At 33.3% G+C, this 17,355-nt stretch overlaps 3 protein-coding genes and 1 non-coding gene across 4 annotated transcripts; 2 read left to right on the top strand and 2 right to left on the bottom strand.

The window, feature by feature from the left end:
- Positions 1 to 7,673: 7,673 nt before the first annotated feature.
- On the top strand, positions 7,674 to 10,336 carry LOC107414422 (RHOMBOID-like protein 3). Its single transcript, XM_048469907.2, has 5 exons — positions 7,674 to 8,159; positions 9,033 to 9,196; positions 9,353 to 9,516; positions 9,609 to 9,859; positions 9,958 to 10,336. Exons 1-5 carry the CDS (start codon positions 7,870 to 7,872, stop codon positions 10,061 to 10,063), a joined length of 975 nt encoding a protein of 324 aa, XP_048325864.2. The 5' UTR covers positions 7,674 to 7,869; the 3' UTR covers positions 10,064 to 10,336.
- A 119-nt stretch (positions 10,337 to 10,455) lies between these two features.
- On the top strand, positions 10,456 to 11,603 carry LOC107414439 (putative non-specific lipid-transfer protein 14). Its single transcript, XM_016022549.4, has 2 exons — positions 10,456 to 11,146; positions 11,278 to 11,603. Exons 1-2 carry the CDS (start codon positions 10,803 to 10,805, stop codon positions 11,285 to 11,287), a joined length of 354 nt encoding a protein of 117 aa, XP_015878035.2. The 5' UTR covers positions 10,456 to 10,802; the 3' UTR covers positions 11,288 to 11,603.
- TRNAV-AAC (transfer RNA valine (anticodon AAC)) lies at positions 10,500 to 10,573 on the bottom strand. The gene has a single exon. It is a non-coding gene; the product is annotated as a tRNA-Val (tRNA).
- Positions 11,604 to 13,050: 1,447 nt separating the features above from the next.
- LOC107414466 (protein IQ-DOMAIN 23) lies at positions 13,051 to 16,417 on the bottom strand. Its single transcript, XM_016022588.4, has 4 exons — positions 15,809 to 16,417; positions 14,568 to 14,759; positions 14,228 to 14,305; positions 13,051 to 13,964 (listed from the first exon to the last, which is right to left on the bottom strand). Exons 1-4 carry the CDS (start codon positions 16,193 to 16,195, stop codon positions 13,215 to 13,217), a joined length of 1,407 nt encoding a protein of 468 aa, XP_015878074.3. The 5' UTR covers positions 16,196 to 16,417; the 3' UTR covers positions 13,051 to 13,214.
- Between the last annotated feature and the right edge of the window lie 938 nt (positions 16,418 to 17,355).

Below are 17,355 nucleotides of genomic sequence, written 5' to 3'. Positions count from 1 at the left end.
ATAATATTGCTTGGTGTAGACTGTAGAGTAACGGAATATCATATTCCAGCATTTATTTATTTATTTGGTCCTTTTTGTGTATTTTACATGTGGAAAGGTTCTTAACGGAAATTCAATTTTATAATAAAATGTATCAACTTTCTGTGTGCCACTAGAGAGAATACGGGTCGTTATAAATGGCTAAAAGCGTATTATCTTTTCTTGGTATGGAATTTATTAGAGTGTAATAATGTAAAAGAGTTGTTCATATAATCATTAATTATTTTTATTTTGGGTAGCAAGAAGAAAAATAAGTATAAAGGAGAGCCTGCCCCGGAATTGGATAATAATATTGCTACTTGTCCTTTGGTAAACAATATTGTTTTATTGTTTCTTTTTTTTTTTTTTTTTTTTTTACTTATTGAAAATCTACAATATTGTTAAATAAATATATTATACAAGGAACCAAATTTTTCTTAGAGTAATGGTAGGATAGAGGCATCAAATTGTATATCAAATAGATATTTTGGTGGGTGCCAAATTCTATAGTAAGTGATTTAACAAATATGTTTATATATTAGTGATTGGAAAAAAAAGTAAAGAAACCTTAAAATGTGCAAATGAAATTCAACAATAAATCTATTTCTTGTATTGAAAGTCTAGCTTATGGTCTTTGAAGACAACCAAAGGAAACGAAAAGTAAAAAAAAAAAAAAAAAGGTCAATAAGTTAAGAATATTAAAATACTTATAACAATCGTAAGGTCTTCAAATTAAAATACTATAAAGTATTAAAAATTGGTATAATATTTGTTTTAAAATAACAAAAAAATAATGAGGTATCATAATCTATTAAAAAATGAGAATAATACTCTTTCTTTTCATGTCACCTCTTTTGACACATATGTTATACATTATTTATTAAGTCAAATAATTTGCATTTTAACATTAAAACGTAAAAAGGCATGCCATATTATACATTCTTCTTTATTTTTTGAAATAGATTGCTCTAAAAAAGTCACTCTTTTTAGAAGTGTTATTAGCTTAAATACCAGCATGCTTTCTCATTTTGTTAGATAGTGCGGCTGATCACATCTCATAATACTACTCATGCGTATGAGATTTTGAAACAACATTTCAAAGATTTATTAAAATTACACAAAAGAAAATAAAATTTAATGCATTAAAACTTGGATATGGTAAATCATTTCCTTAACGCTTCTATAATAAACACCAAAAAAAAATCTTCAAATTAATAACATTAAAGGTTCATCGCAAAAAAAAAAAAAAAAAAAGGCCATTGAAGGTTGTAATCTAGGCCGAATGAATACGCCAATTTGAAGCATGATTAAGATCCAACAATTTTAAGTTGGGAAAGGAAAAATAAAAACAAAATAAAATAAAATAAAAAGGTTCAAATTTAATTAGGTTCCTCGTGATTTGCAAATTAAAAAATATATAAAAAATACAAAAATAATATATATATATATATATATATATTAAAAAAATAAAAAATAAAATATAAACTATAAAAAAAGAAGAAGAAGAAGCAAACCGTAATTATAGAGGGCACACATTTTTCTTGCCCATTTCTGGACACTCAATTGAATGCCAAAAATACATTATTTCAAATGGTTTCTAAATAATAAATGTGATGTTGGAAGAGTTTTCTATTCTTATTATTATTTTTGAAAATTTAAATTTTTGATAAACGCAGATGGAGTTAGATATAATGAAATATATAATTCCGCAACTGTCTCTGCTTCAGTATTCCAACTTAAATTGATCAGAAAGGTTATCAAAATGACTAATGAAGAAACTCCCATGGACCACAGAGAACCACATGTTCCATTTTGTATTTGAACGACTCGTCAACTGTCTTTATAAAAGCCTATCAAACTCAAATGTATAAGTTGCGTCATGCATTTAAGGACTTTGATTTGTTGTTGCATTTCTATAGTTTCTTGCTTTCTCATACATTCAAATACGCATATAATTTATTCCACAAGTACTACTCTTCTCCTAAAACCTCAATTAAGGATTAGTTCGATTCCTATATACGTAGAAAAAATGATTTGGGTTTTAATACTTCTTTTTTGTTTTCCTTTTTTGGTTGTCTAAGTATTAATAGTTATATAATTTTTTTGGTTTCAACTTAAACGATAATCTACAAACGAGTGAACCTTAATCATATGTTTTGTTTTCTTGAAGTGATTTTAAAGACTCGTTTGGAACTTACTTCCGATTCTTGTATAAGAATGCAATGTTCTATGGAAGCACTGTAATATTCCTTTTCTTTGTGTTCATACGAACCAAACATTGTCCTATCCTCCACTTAAACCAAGGTTGAATTTCTATTACTCTTCAGAGGATTTTAATTTGACGAAATAAAAACAGTCAATTCTGCAGGGGTACGAAGGAAGGTTAAGCAAAATTGAAAAATGTGAAGACATTTATTATTCCAAATTCAAAAGGAGCTAAACCAGATGCTAAAGTTGTTATTTTCTTTAATTATATGGAATAGTTAACAGAATTTTACTAGTGAGAAGATGGGCATTTAAAGCTTTGATGTCAGGGTATGAAATATGTTTAACTTGTCAACCTCCTATTTATCACTAAAAAGTTGACTCATAATCTACTTCTGAATAAAATCTATCTTTAAAATGTGAAAACTAGAAAATTCTTGCAAACAATCAGAATTTGGTTGTTAATAGATGTGACTGGTTGTTTATCGTTGCAAGTTCAAGATAAATATAAAAATATCTTTGTATTGTATTTCACGCGTCAATTTATATTTAGATATTTTTTTAAAAAGCAATGTAAACGGGCCTTTACCTTTTTATTTAGATATTTAGATAAACACATTTAATTCTAGGTTTTTTTTTTTTTTTTTTTGGGGGGGGGGGGTAAAAAAATATGAACTGATATTAAAAAAAGTAAATTACAGGGGGCCCATCAATAATAAACGGGCCTTTACCTTGTTATACGTAATCATTAAGGCCCATAACATATATGGGCTTTTATGTGTTTTACAATGTTAGCCCGTTGGCCCCTTTCCGAAGTATAATCACATTAGAAAGAAGTTGGAAATTCTTTGCGAGTTGCTGCGGTTCCCAAATATGTTTCTGCAGTTAATCAACTAAAGCTTACTTGGATTTCCATATATGGAGAGCAACACTATTGCAACCAAAAATAATAATAATAATACTAATAATAAAGAATAATAGAATAAAAAAAGTGTAATTATACTAATATAACCTTATCGTAAAAATGAAGTTGTTTAGAGTGGTCGGACCAAAGTCTTGGGTTGAGAATTGAGTTGTAGATTTTTAGTCTTATCACTTATCTATGTTGTTTTTATGATTTGTTAGGAAATATAACAACATCTTGCAGCAGAAACCGTTTAAAAGATGTTTCTCATCCTCAAGAAACCATACTCAAGGTCCATACTCGGGGCTACTTCGACAATGATTGAGTTACTTTCAATGCTAAACCTATGCTAATTGTGGAAAGCTTTTTGTTAATAATTTGCATTTTTACTTGTAATACTGCATTAAAATTAAGGAAAGGATGGAGAAAGCCAAGGATGAAAAAAAGGGCTAACAAGGCAGAGGTTGACTTGCTAAAGGATTGTGGGAAAAAGCATTGAGAACGTCTTTTGTGGCTCATGTTACTGTTTAGACTTTAGAATACATCTCAGATTTTATCAGATTATTTCTTGTATTGTTCATTATTCAAACTTTTCAATCCTGTTCCTTTAGTATTGTTCATTATGATGATTTTTCTTGGAATCATGAGGAATTGGCGACGAAAGTTACAGAATGCAATAAATTTCTAGGTAACCAATTTGTATGAGTGCTTATACGGTACAAGAGGTTGAGCAAACTCAACCTCAACCTCAAACCTTAAAATTTTCGCAACATCTCCGATTTTCACTAGAACTGATATGTGTCTTTGAAGGTATTCTTTTTCTCAATTTTTGGTACGATGTTTTCGCAACTATATACCAAACTAAAAAAAGAACATCTATTTAACACAAAAAAACTTTTAGCCAAGTACTACAATTGCTTCATATGCTTAGTGTGAGTGAATGAGAATAAAACGGAGCTCCTAAACAAGGAAAGTCTTAAATAGGACAGCAGAAAAAGAATAATAAAATGGAGGATTTTGAATGGTTTTTATGGATAATGTTAGTGGCGGTTGGTAAAAGTTACTTCATTTGCCAGTATGATACGTAATAAAAGAATTGTTAGGTAAAATCCGCTCGATTGTTTATAATATTATGTATATCTTTCGCTAATGAGACAAACATTGAAATTCACTTCTATAAAAACATCAAAAAAGTACAAAGACTTAGGAAGTAACTGGGGCGATGATATTTTGTTTGATACTTTATAGGCCATGATATTGATTGAGATCTCTATTTCTACATTTTTTATAAAGTATAACTATCTTATGAGTCTTGACAATATTACCCTTACCTATAATATTGAAAAATTTATCACATAGAAATATAAAAAAATAATAATAATAATTAATAAACAATCCATGTAAGTGTAACATATATAATTATGTGCCGACAATTTTCGCATTAATATATATATATATTGTTATGTTGGTGGAAGTGGGATGAGTTTTTGTGTGGGGCCGAGTCCGAGTAAGAAGTGGGGACACGGAAAGATGAGATGACGGTGGAGGTGGGGGGCACACATCACATCACTACAAAATATGACGTGGCAGAGAGTTAGAAGTAGGATAGGCTATAAGCAAAAGAAACAACCCAACTGCCTCAACAACTAAACATTTTACTCCACCCTTCCGCTACACCAAATCCTAGTGGATACTCGGCAGGATTGGGGATGTAGACGTACACGCGTACACGTACGCGCTTTTTCTCTTTTTTTATTTTTCTTTTCTTTTTACTTTTTATTATTTAGATTCCAATTATTTAGGAATTTTTTTTTGTTTTCGGTAATATCAACTGTTGTAGATATTCTAGTCCAGCACGTACGTACGTAACTATTAAGTTGCTTTTCCGCGTTTTCTTTTGATTTCTACAGCCTTCCCCACCGTCCAATTCTTTTGTTTAATTATTGTTCCATCTTAAACCGATGCTAAAACTCCTTTTTTTTTTTTTTTTTTTTTTGGGTTTAATTAGAAATTATATGACTAGGGAAATATATGAAATTGAGCAACCTTAATTATTTATTGCATCGAATTTATAAACTTATTGGATTCAGTTTTTCATGATCAATTTGCTGGTTAATTTAGGAACAAAAGTTCTCAATATGCATCAAAATTCCCACGAATTTAAATAAAAAAAATTTAAAGTCTTGAGGATTTCGTGAAATGTGCATGAATATGTACAAAAATATATAGTTAATCGAAATGTGATGAAGCTTAAACCACAATTAGAAAAAAAAAAAAAGTAAAGTAATTGTGTCCAAAAGGAATGTTAAAAATCAATGTAGCAATGATAATAATAAAAAGGACGTGGTCCAAAACTTCAAACAATCATTAAAATTATCAGGAAAAAAAAATAGTTTTTTTTTTTTTCTGGAAATTGTATACAAATATTTATTTATTTATTTAGATTGAGTTAATTAGTAAGTTTGGTCAAATCAGAGTAAATGTCCTATGCCAGTACAAGCACATTGGACGCTCAATAACCCTCACCAAATTTGAAGTTTCAGGGAAAAATATTATGTTATGTATTAAGAATCACCTTCCATTATGATTTTCTTATAATATCTTTTGATTTTTAATTAAAGAATGTATCAGTATAAAGATATAATATTTTTCTTTATATTTACTTTTATATTATCTTTATTAACAATAATATAGCATAAATTTATTATCGCTGTGATCAAATAAGAATATTATAAAGAAAAATATTAAAGAGAAAGTGAGAGCAGCGTAAAAGCAGGGAATAAAATAAAAGCAAAACAAATATAAATAGAATCAGCTAAGCCTCGATAGGACAAGTTTACATGCATGGAAACAGGTTGGGTATCAAAAAAGATGAGCAACAAAACGAATCAATATTATTTCGGATTTTAATTTTGTATCATTTTAGAATATATACCAAATAATATAGTGCACCACCTAATTCCCAAGAAAAAGCCAAAGCTAGCTTATGGTTCTACGTGAACCAACAATATTCAATTATTTCATTGAACATGTGAAATATTTAATGAATCTAATTGTAATTTATTTTTAATAAGAAAATTATAGGGTTTGGGCATGAGAGAGCACTCAAAATGGTATAAATTCGATTAACGTATATACTAATCTACTCAGCAAACTTATAATTAGGCATATTTGCTTTTGGTTTTCCTTTTTTTTTTTTTTTTGGATTTTTTTAGTTGAATATACTTACATATAAGTTGTTAATATAATTAATTTAGGAGTTAAAAAGTCACAATAAAATGTTTTGAACTAATGTTGTCACTATTTGCAAAATTTAGAAGGTATTAGTGTTAATATGATACTATAAAGGATAAAATTTAAAAATGTTTAAAATATAAGAAATCGTTATGTCAAATTTCCTAAATGTTAATACCAAAAATGAGAAGAGAAACACAAGAGGATTTTAAAACAGAGTTGCCTTTTAATGAAGGGGGTAAAAAAATAAAAAAAATAAAAAAAAAGCAAGGATATTTAAGCCAATGTAAACCCATAATTTATCAATGTCGAAAATAATCATATTTTAATGATTAACATTTTCATAAAAAAATACAAATTAGAATCATAACTTTTTATTTTTATTTTTATTTTTTCAATTGCATAAAGCAGTTAAATTTATAAATCAACAAAGAAAATAAAAAGGAAAAAAGGAGCTCATAAATGCATGGATTTAAATAAGAAAAATTGTAATTGTGGGACATAATAAAATAACTGACTGTTTCCCTCTTCGAGAGGAACTTAAAACGAACATAAACGGGTGGGTTTTGGTATGAAACGGTTGAAAAAGATCATAAAATTGTAGACGGTTTAGGAAAATGTTGAATTATCATTTTTTTCCAAAAACTGAAACTATAAGAGAGTGGATTGTCATGCATCATATCATCTTTTAACATGAGTAATGAGTTCAAGAAAACGTTCAATGTGAATGCTGAATTAAAGATCATGATGGGGACGCAGATTTCAATTTGATCATGATGGGAATCGATTACCATAAGATACAAACACATGTATCTAGTCAATGATACAGTGAATGAAAGGCCAGGCCAGAGACTGGGTTAAAAACCTAAAATCAACGCTTAAAGAATAACAAAAAAATCAAGAGGCATATTCTTAATTCTTAATAAATAAATAGGAAAAAAATGGAATTGTGTGCTTTTTGGGGCCCCAAAAAACGTTTGTCAAGGACCAATCAGTTACAACCCTGATCAGGCTACTTCCGAGGGCGTCAGTTTCATTTATTTTATTTTATTTTGTTTTATTTTAAAAATAACCCACGAACGGTAACTTCCGGTTAGTGGGAAACAATGGAAAGCGAAATACCGCGTAATGCATCATAGTTCAGCTGTGTCGAAAATTTTATCCCCTCACTGATTCAACCAATTAGAAACCGACACATCAATCAGCCAAAAAAGCTGCAGCTATCCACGTAAGGTTATATTTTCCCACGTGTGGAACTATTATTGGTGTTTTGTGTGAGAGTATGTAGCTGCAGCTTTTTTTGGCTCAATGTGGCGGTTAGAGACCTGAAAATGCTCACCCACTCTCTCTCTCACTCTCTCTTTCTCGGCGTCTTCGTCCACACCATTAAAGACTTCACCAACTCAATCATTCCAAACCTTCTCAAATCCATCTAAAGCCATCTACAGAGCTTTGTAGGAGAGAGAGAGAGAGAGAGAGAGAAATAAAAAACAGAAAGAGAAATATTAATGGCTGGTGAAGATCTAGAAAGCAGAGGTGGAGTAGTGAAAAACAGAGCAAACGGCAGCTACTCATCGTCTTCTTACATCGTGGATGATACAGAAACCCAATGGACTTCTTGGTTGGTGCCCATGTTCGTCGTCGCCAATATCGCCATGTTCATTGTGGTGATGTTCATCAATAATTGTCCACATCAAAATTCTGCCGGGTTCCAACCCAAGTGCGTCGCTAAGTTTCTTGGGAGGTTCTCGTTTCAGCCTTTGAAGGAGAATCCTCTCTTTGGCCCTTCTTCTTCAACGTAATAATGATTGTTTTTCTCTTTCTTATCTGAAACCCAATTTTGATTTCTCTGTTTCTGTTACTGTTTCCGGTGCTTTCGCCTCTGTTTGCTCTGTTTTATTTTATAAATTTTGAAAATGATCTTGTTTTATTAGAGTGTATAAAGATCAGAACTTCAAAAGGTATGAATTGGGTTGCTTATTAATATCTGGGTATTTGCTTTTTGAATTTAGTGATTTTGCAATACCATTCTCTTAACATCAGCTTTTTTTTTTTTTTTTTCCCTCTTTATATTTTCCCTTTTTCCTCTTTGGTAGAGGCTGTTTGGAATTTGTTAATGACGCTATAGCTCTGCTACATATTTATATGGGATTATCAGTGATTTTTAAAGTATTAATTTTTGTTTTTACTCTATTAGTTTTTGCTTCATCTAGTAATTGAAGTTTTGTGTGTATAGGAGCGCATGGGATTCCTAATAAATCTGTGCTTGATTTTACTGGTTTCCATGTTTTAGAATTGCCTTCAAAAAATGCTTCGGGTGGGTTGGAATTGGTGAAATGGTTGTTTACTTCAAGAAATTAAAATTGAAAATTTCTGTAATCTCTGTCATCATCTAACTGGGTTCTTAGGAAAGCTGGTCGGTTATTTTTAAATAGGTTGAGGAAACCCATAAAACAACATAACTTCACAAGCCGAGTTCAAGAATTAATTTAATAATCGGGTTCAAGAATTCATCATACTTTTTTTTTTTTTTTTTTTTGAACGTTTTGAGTCTATCTTTAATTTAGGCATGGCAACTACTTTCTTTTTTTTTTTTGGGTAAATTAAGCTACCACTTTGTTTCTGAATCAATGCTTTTTTTTATTTTTTATTTTTTTTTTAACTTATGAAGATTGGAAAAATTGGGAGCTCTTGAATGGAACAAAGTTGTGCAGAGGCATCAAGGATGGAGGCTTGTGACTTGTATTTGGTTACATGCTGGAGTCATTCATCTACTTGCAAACATGCTGAGTTTGGTCTTTATTGGAATTCGCTTAGAGCAGCAATTTGGATTTGGTATGTTGCTGGTTTTTAATGTGTTCTGGACCTTAAACCCTGAATAACTCTTTGTGGGTATTCCATTTAATTATTTTGTTTCTTACCTAAACCATAATTAATTAATTAATATACTTAGTTGGGGGTTTGAATTTGGCGTTGTTTAATATATGGCAGTGCGGGTTGGAGTTGCGTACCTAATCTCAGGCTTTGGTGGGAGCGTACTCTCTTCGTTGTTTATCAGAAATAATATCTCAGTTGGTGCATCTGGCGCTCTGTTTGGGCTGCTTGGAGCAATGTTGTCAGAACTTCTCACCAACTGGACTATTTATACCAACAAGGTAGAGAAAATGCAAGCATAATAACAAAGATATAATAAAATACATTTTTGTTAAGCTTATTGATCACTCTTTTATTTTGTTTTTATCCGTAGGTTGCAGCTCTGTTAACACTTTTGATCATCATTATCGTAAACCTTGGGATTGGAATTTTGCCTCACGTTGATAATTATGCCCATATTGGTGGGTTTTTGACTGGTTTTCTGCTTGGCTTTGTTCTGATGCCGCGTCCACAGTTTGGTTGGTTGGAGCAGCAGAATCTTCCTTCCAATGTTCATCTCAAATCCAAATACAAGACTTACCAATATGTTCTGTGGATTCTTTCTGTTGCTTTGCTGGTTGTTGGGTAAGGCATTCTTTCCAAAACGAGAACGGAGTAATAGTTTTAAGAACAACAATGTATATAGAAATGGAAATAACATGGTTATTACTATTGAAATGCAGGTTTACAGTGGCATTGGTGATGCTGTTCAAGGGAGAGAATGGGAATGATCATTGTCATTGGTGTCACTATCTCAGCTGTGTACCGACTTCAAGATGGAATTGTTGAGGAAGTTGAAGTTGGATTTGCTTCACTTTCTTTTGGGATTTCTTTACCCTTTTTTTTTTTTTTTTTTTTTTTTTTTTTTTTTTTAGCGGCTTCTGTTGTAAATTGTAGATGCTATAGTTACTGGTATATTTATTATGATGCTTAGTGTTTACGTTTGACAGTCACATTTATGCCATATACCAAATACTTTATAGTATCTTTCTGTTCTTTGCGCAAGTTTTGTTTCCATCAATGCAATTAGTAAAACTGCAGCGAATAAATTTTAGTCTAATATCTGGTGCTTACTTGTCTTTTTACATATTCCGTCTCAAATAGCGTTGCTTATTACACACTGAAAAATCTGTTAAAAGTAAAATATAAAAACAAATGTAGCCAGAGAACAATAATGCGAAAAAACGGCACAACAGGAAATTGAAAAAATATTTGCATATAATAATGGCGTCGCCCGGACTCGAACCGGAGACCTTCAGTGTGTTAGACTGACGTGATAACCAACTACACCACGACACCTGTCTGTTTGCTAAACTTTCGAAATTATAATTAACTAAAAACGTGATAGGTAGGTGCACAACCCTCATTCATTCAACGTTCATGAAGGTAGCATTCACAGGCTCTTCATGGCACACCAAACCCAGCTACCTACTACCCACCATAAAAAAAAAAGAAAGAATTTCATATTTTGCTATTGGTTATGTATTAAACCCGGTGGGTTGTTGTGATTTTTATAGAGGCTTGAAGAATGGGGTGCACGAAAATAAGTATAGGAGTTGTGATTTTGATATCATGGGCTTCATGGGTACACAGCAGCACCCCAGAGTGCTCCACCATAATAGGACTATTTTCTGCATGTTCCACCTTCATCACCTATGGCTCCCCTGACCCACTTCCAGGTTCTCCATGCTGTGATGCTATGTCAAGTCTACATATTATGGCTGACACAACTGAGAATCGCAGATTTGTTTGTAGGTGTTTGATGGGCCTGATTACCACTTACAATCCTAATGCTACAGCCATTGCTACTTTGCCTGGCTTCTGTGGTCTCTCTTTGGGCTTCACCATTGATCCCAACACCGATTGCAACTCGTAAGATCTCTATCTAAAAGACAAATTTGATTCTCTAGGCAGGCCCAATTATGTGCTCGGCTCTCAGGCCCATTTACTAGCACAATGTAAATTTTCATTTTGGTTTCTTTGCTAATAGCTTGTTGTTGCAGAGTCCTATAGGTTGTTTAAAGGAGAAGCAAGCTCCATAAGGAAATAAAGAGACTGCTTTCAACTGCAGGAAGAGAGAGGGAGTGAAGCGAAGGATTTTGATAAAGAAATTTTAAGTGATATTTTTAGTATTATTGGCCACGTTTGTAATATGGAACAAAGTTTCAAATCAATGTGAATGATATTTCAGTACCATTAACTACTTCTTATTACAGTTTTTAATATGAGGTAAGATGATGCATTTCGAATTCGAATTAAGATCATGTATAATCTTGGAACATGTGACATCTATTATATAGTACAATCAAAATTTTCTTCTTTTTATGTTTATCTTACTAACCAAGCTGCTTTAATTTAAAATCTTGGAACAAAAAGGAGAGGATTCTGGTATTTGGAACTAAAGTGTATTCTAAATTTGAATGAAATAGTTACAAAGAAAATGTTTAGCTGTACCATACCAATTTTTCTTTTTTTTTTTTTGGAACCCGCCATTTCCAACTAAAATAAATAAAACACATTACTACCAGTTTACCTGTTGCTTTTCCGGGGAAAATAGTGAAAGCTAACAAGTTATAATTCCATCGAGTATAATTGACACGTCATACTTTCTTAAAGTAGCAAAAGGAAATGCACTTTTTAGTTTATTGCCCATTTAAAAATTAGTACTGTAACGACCTATTTATGCTCATATTATAATTGGTTTTTGCTAGCAGCCAATACAGGTAATCGATTGAGTGAAAAGCGAAGCATTTGCTCCATAACCGATGTTCACTGCTCGACAAAATGTCACCAAATTGCCTTTATTGCATCCTTTCAGGACCAACTCCATTGAATCAATGCCATTAATAGGGCATAGGAAGGATCCAATGTGCCCTCTTTGTTTTGACATGGGTTTGATATTTGTATGTATACATAGTGGTGGCTATTCTATGTGCGAAATGAGTGCATTTTCTTGTCATTTTATAATAAAAGCAAGCAACTAGGACAACTTACTGATTAGTGTAGGCTTAAAGCAAAGTGAAATGTGTCTAGACTCCGTGAATGCACAGTGAGATGCAACAGAAAAATTAGAATGTTTTTCTAGGGGTTGAAAACGACTGCTGTGTGATGTCAATGCAAATTCTATCTACGACTATAAAACAAGGTGCGTGGCAAAAACAACCAATTTGGCATTGCATTTTTTCACCAAAAACATGTTTTTCCCTTTTATTTTCTTGGGATTACAACACATCATTATCATCCTCCCATGGATGTAAATGATAGATCAAATCAAAATCCTCACAAGATCTAATAGATTTCATGGTAATGGTAAAATTAACCTTTTTTGTTTCCCTTTAATCGAGTATATGATTTAGTTTCTAAATTATTGTGGGGGATAATATGCCAGTTGTTTATTCAAAAAGTGTGAATTTCCAATATGCAAGACAGATCAACGAAATTTAGACACAATCCTGAGGTGGGAATGATGCCATTTATCTTTGCTGTATGGGAGTAAAATTTTAGCATCAATGCGATATTTCTTAAGCTGTACGTGCTTGAATTGAGTATTAGGCTAAAGCTAATCAAATAATGATCTTGGTACAACATAAATGAAAGAATTGGAATCCTATCCCAATCATGTCTCTACCAACAGGGGTGATATACAAAGAAAGACTATCATAAGAGTGATAACTGATAACATTACCTCAGCACACATATCAAATGCACAACAGTCAGGTCCTACATTGGAAACGAGGTCAATTTGGCATCCATACTTATCAATTTGGCATCCACACTTATCAAATTTGATTTTATAAACAAAGTTTGTAGATCAACATCAATTAACAAACGCTTTCCATTGTTCTGTACAATGGAAAAGAAAACCCCCAAAAAAAAAAAAATTAAAATAAAATAAAATTAAAAAAACAAAAACAAAAAAATGATACAGAACATCATAGTATCATCTTAAATTGGCATTCCCATACCTATCGAAGTAGCTAGCGGAGGAATAAACATTGTTCCTCATGTCAGCATCTTGGACCGAGCCCTTATCTAAATGAGTCCCAGCATCCCAAAACCCTTGAACAAATCTCTTAGGTGTACCATATTTCTCAAACTCAAGCCTCTGCCTCGGGGCACTCTGTGACCGGACCTTAGCTCGGGAAGATTCTGTATTAGCCATGTAATTTGGATAACCCGAATAGGCACTGAAAAATCCCCAAGAGCACTCGCTTCTTGCCGGTGTGAAAGGACCTCTCCTTGCACCACCAGGTCTTGATGATGCAGACAAAACTTGTGGGCTGTTGTCAGCAGTCCTTGATACTGCTTCATCTTTTCCAATGGGACACTTCAAAGAGTTCAATGATGATGGTTCCCTTGAAGACAAGTTTGAAGTGAGGTTTGGCGCTTTTGTCGACCGCTTTGATGGGGAATCTAATGGTATAAAGCTCTGGTTATGATGATAATCTGAAGCCAATACATGCCGCGGCAATTGGAAGCTTCGGGTACTTCGTTGGGAGTCTAAGTGAGGCTTCCAAGTGTCTACTTCAAGGATCTTGTCGGTCTTCTCATCATCTGTTCGACCATACCTCAGTGACCTGCCTTGGTAGTTATTCCATAAACTTTCTTCCATCCAACGGTCTAGCCAGTTCGACTCTAATCGTGCTTTGTCAAGGTTAACGTGCCTGAAGTTTGTATTTGAACCACACCTCTGCATATGTTGTATAGGAAGAATGTGATTAAGTTCCTTAAGTATCAAGTTAGTCAAAAAGCAATGGGGTTTGGTAAGGAGGTAAGCAAATCTAGTTTTGGTTCTTGGAAGGAAATCATTTTCTCAAATAATATTTAATTTATTTCCTTTCCTCCCCCAAAAACCCCATGTAAGGAAAAAGTAACAGTTGAAAATGCCATGTCCTGAAATAGCTCTTAAATTCAGTACAACAAAACACATGCAAAAGCATCAATTACATTTACCTTAAGGATTGAGGGCCCATCAAATTTGCTACTATAGGTACGGTGTTGGTATCCATTTTTGTCAGGACTTTCAGGAACCTGCAAATATAAGTAACGAAAAAAATTGAAGAAAGAAAAAAACTTCTAGAATGAACATAGAGATCAGTAACTCTGGCTAATTTAGTACAAGATTAATACAATCATTTATCAATGTGAGGTAGGTGTGGGATAAAAAAATCATAAAAAAGTAAACTAGTCAAATCTTTGCCCATTAGTGTTTGCAATCTTAGCAAATCAAATATTTTGGATACGAATATAAGATAAGCAAAGTGCAATAGTTTTGTAAGGAAAACTAGCTTACAGGGTGACTTGGTAGGGACGTAGAATGTAACAATTCCGATACGTGCGTGCGAGTAGCACGTGCTCGGGCCTGGACTCTGACAAGTGTTTGCATACGCCTGAGCATGTCAGAAGTTTGTTTCCTCACGATGTGGCCTCTCACTAATGCTTGAAGCTTCACCAGTGCTTTAAGTGCTCTCAATGCCCTCCTTGCCTTTATAAATTCCATATACACAAAATTTATGTGCAATTATTATATCAATCCAAGCCAACAAAAATACTACAGATTTAAAATTTCAATAAGTACTTTGAGAAATTGAAAAAGAAAAAAGAAAAAAGAAATGTGGGTGAAATCATTATTTCTTGTACAAATAAATCAGAGGAAAAAAGCAAACTCATTGAGTATTTGAACACAAATACAAAAGGAAATAGCCAAAAAGTTGGTGGGAAAGAAGGGAAAAAAAAAAAAAAAAAAAAGTGAAAAAGTTGATCATCTATGTGCTCAGTTTGAATTTGAACCTAGTAAATAAAAAGTGAACATTCCACATGCAAAAGTAGAAATACGGATTCCATTTCCAATAAAAAAGCAAGCGAAAAAGTTCATCCATACAAAAGATTCAATTCGACCTATACGCCACAGCGCCTGGAATTTCTTTCAGTATTTTGGGCCTGGGGTTCAGAGATGATACCACAAGAACTCTACAAGATTCAGCAAAATTACAAAACTACCCTTGCCCGTAAAAATAATCGGGTTTTTAGAAGTTTAAAAAAGTATGTGGTGTGGAAATTATACGGTCACGGTCACGGACAGCGTCCAAATGTGCCACGTCAACGCAAGTCAACACCACGAACTTATTCTCTGACTGACAACGATGACACACGTCCACCACTGTCGGCGCACTTCTTATCTCTATTTTTTTTTTTTTTTTTTACTTCTTTGTGTATTTTTCAGATGAGTCTTACAAAAACAGCTTTTCTTTTTTTTTTGGTTCCAGCTGTGTTTGTTTCCCGAGAAAAACCATTTCAAAAAGTTCAGAAGGGGGCAAAACGAACGAACAATCCCGGAAAACAGTTTCCCTTTTCTTCATATCTTTATTTATTTTTTATGCAGAAAAGTTCAAATGATTCGCGGGAAAAGTTCAAAACTTGAACAACCACGTTACCAAATAAATTAATCAAACAAAGAAAAATTGATATTCTAGAAGTTTCAAAATTCAAATCTTGAATAAATAAAAGGGATTTAAAAAAAAAAAATTCACTAACTAGATAGGCCCGGAATGCCGACTGAATCTTAATGGCCGCCAGCTGTCGGTTCCTGCTAGCGTGCGCCGCGGTGGCAGAGCTCCCGGAGCCACTGCCGCTGGTCAACCTGACAACCTCCGCTGCGGCGTGAGCAGCTGCTAGAGCCGCCTCAGCCACGGCTGCAGTGGCAGCCGCCACCGCAATCGCGTGCTTGTTTGCATCCAAGCTGGCGGTGGGAGAGCAAGGAACATCGGTGGTGGAGGAGTTGATGTTGGTAGGCCTAGACGGCGTCGTATTATGGACCTTGTCTTTTAGGAAACCCCACCACTTCTTGTCCTTGGTGGGCTGCGAAGAAGATGATGATGAGGATGGCCTTTTGGGGCCGAAGAGTCGCCGGAGAAAACCCATTTTTTCATTGCTTAGAAGAGTGGGCCGTGCTGGGCTGTGAAGGAGGAGTTGGGTTTCTGGTGAGGAAGAGCATTGGGGATTGGAGGACTGGGAACTCTGAGAGAGAGTTGTGACTGGATGGAAGAGAACAGATTGAGAGAGAGAGAGTCAGGGATTATGTAGTCAGAGCCCCCAGTCAGACATATGGATTTGGGGTGCTCCAGCACTTCCTGGATAACGCGCGTTTTAGAGACTGCTAATTCACGCTCTACTTTTTATCATTTCTCATTTTATTTTATTTTTCTGATATTTTCATAAATATTAATATCTTGAAATTCATATGACTATATTTGAAAGAAAGACTGGCTTCAAACAAAAAGAAAGGCTTCAAATCCTATCTGTCTTTTTCTCAAAGGCTTAAAAATCCTATCCGTATTTTTTTTGCCTTTTGAGACTAAGGCTGATTTCTTACAATTTAATGTCATGGTATTTCAGTCGAATTTTAATATATGCCACATAAAGTCAACAGGAAAAACCCTGCTACTTTAAACCAAGATTTTGGTAGACGAAAAGAAATAAAATAAAATAAAATCCCAAAAACAGAAAGTAAAAAAAAGAAAAAAGAAAATGTTTTGTTAGGTGGTCCGTGTGAGTTGGACCCTACGCACTTGAATGCGAGAAGGAAATTTGTTGTGGTGTGGACTTTCAGCTGGCAACTGAGACGACAATTGAAATCACTCTAGTTAATGTTTTATTTATTTATTTTTTTACAAATGTGAAAATAGTAATACTTAGTTTGTCAGTGTAGTCTAGGCTAGAGACTACATTTTTGTTTTTGGGTAAATATAGAAGATGCATATCTATCTGGTATGTTGAATATGCAAATACCAAACAACTTTTATAAACCACAAATCTTTAGGACTATATGTAGCAAAATTTCCTCTGAATAATTTATTTAGAAAAATTATTAATCCCTTTTTATTGCAAATATGATTTGGAGAGCTAATTAAAGGGACAAAATAGGGATGGGGAAAAAAGAAAATTAGTTTACTCGAAATCTTCCTTCATTTCCAAGTATATAGCTAGAAGACCACCCCTAAGCAGCTATTTAGGACATGACTATGTGCATTTGATGTAATTTAGGACTATGCAATTGTTGTTCACATCCATTGGAGAGATGA

Source organism: Ziziphus jujuba, chromosome 8, assembly GCF_031755915.1.
Source record: "Ziziphus jujuba cultivar Dongzao chromosome 8, ASM3175591v1".
Lineage (NCBI taxonomy): Eukaryota > Viridiplantae > Streptophyta > Magnoliopsida > Rosales > Rhamnaceae > Ziziphus > Ziziphus jujuba.
Note: the sequence above shows the minus strand (reverse complement) of the source record. Positions and strands in the feature narration are given on the sequence as shown.

Excerpts from the sequence above, each read along its gene's own strand:
- LOC107414422 (XM_048469907.2), top strand. The coding sequence starts at position 7,870 with ATGGCTGGTGAAGATCTAGAAAGCAGAGGTGGAGTAGTGAAAAACAGA. Across the intron at positions 9,517-9,608 it reads GGACTATTTATACCAACAAG|GTTGCAGCTCTGTTAACACT; the intron begins GTAGAGAAAATG and ends TTTTATCCGTAG. Across the intron at positions 9,860-9,957 it reads GTTGCTTTGCTGGTTGTTGG|GTTTACAGTGGCATTGGTGA; the intron begins GTAAGGCATTCT and ends ATTGAAATGCAG.
- LOC107414439 (XM_016022549.4), top strand. The coding sequence starts at position 10,803 with ATGGGGTGCACGAAAATAAGTATAGGAGTTGTGATTTTGATATCATGG.
- LOC107414466 (XM_016022588.4), bottom strand. The coding sequence starts at position 16,195 with ATGGGTTTTCTCCGGCGACTCTTCGGCCCCAAAAGGCCATCCTCATCA. Across the intron at positions 14,306-14,567 it reads CGTCCCTACCAAGTCACCCT|GTTCCTGAAAGTCCTGACAA; the intron begins GTAAGCTAGTTT and ends TTATATTTGCAG. Across the intron at positions 13,965-14,227 it reads ATGGGCCCTCAATCCTTAAG|AGGTGTGGTTCAAATACAAA; the intron begins GTAAATGTAATT and ends CAACATATGCAG.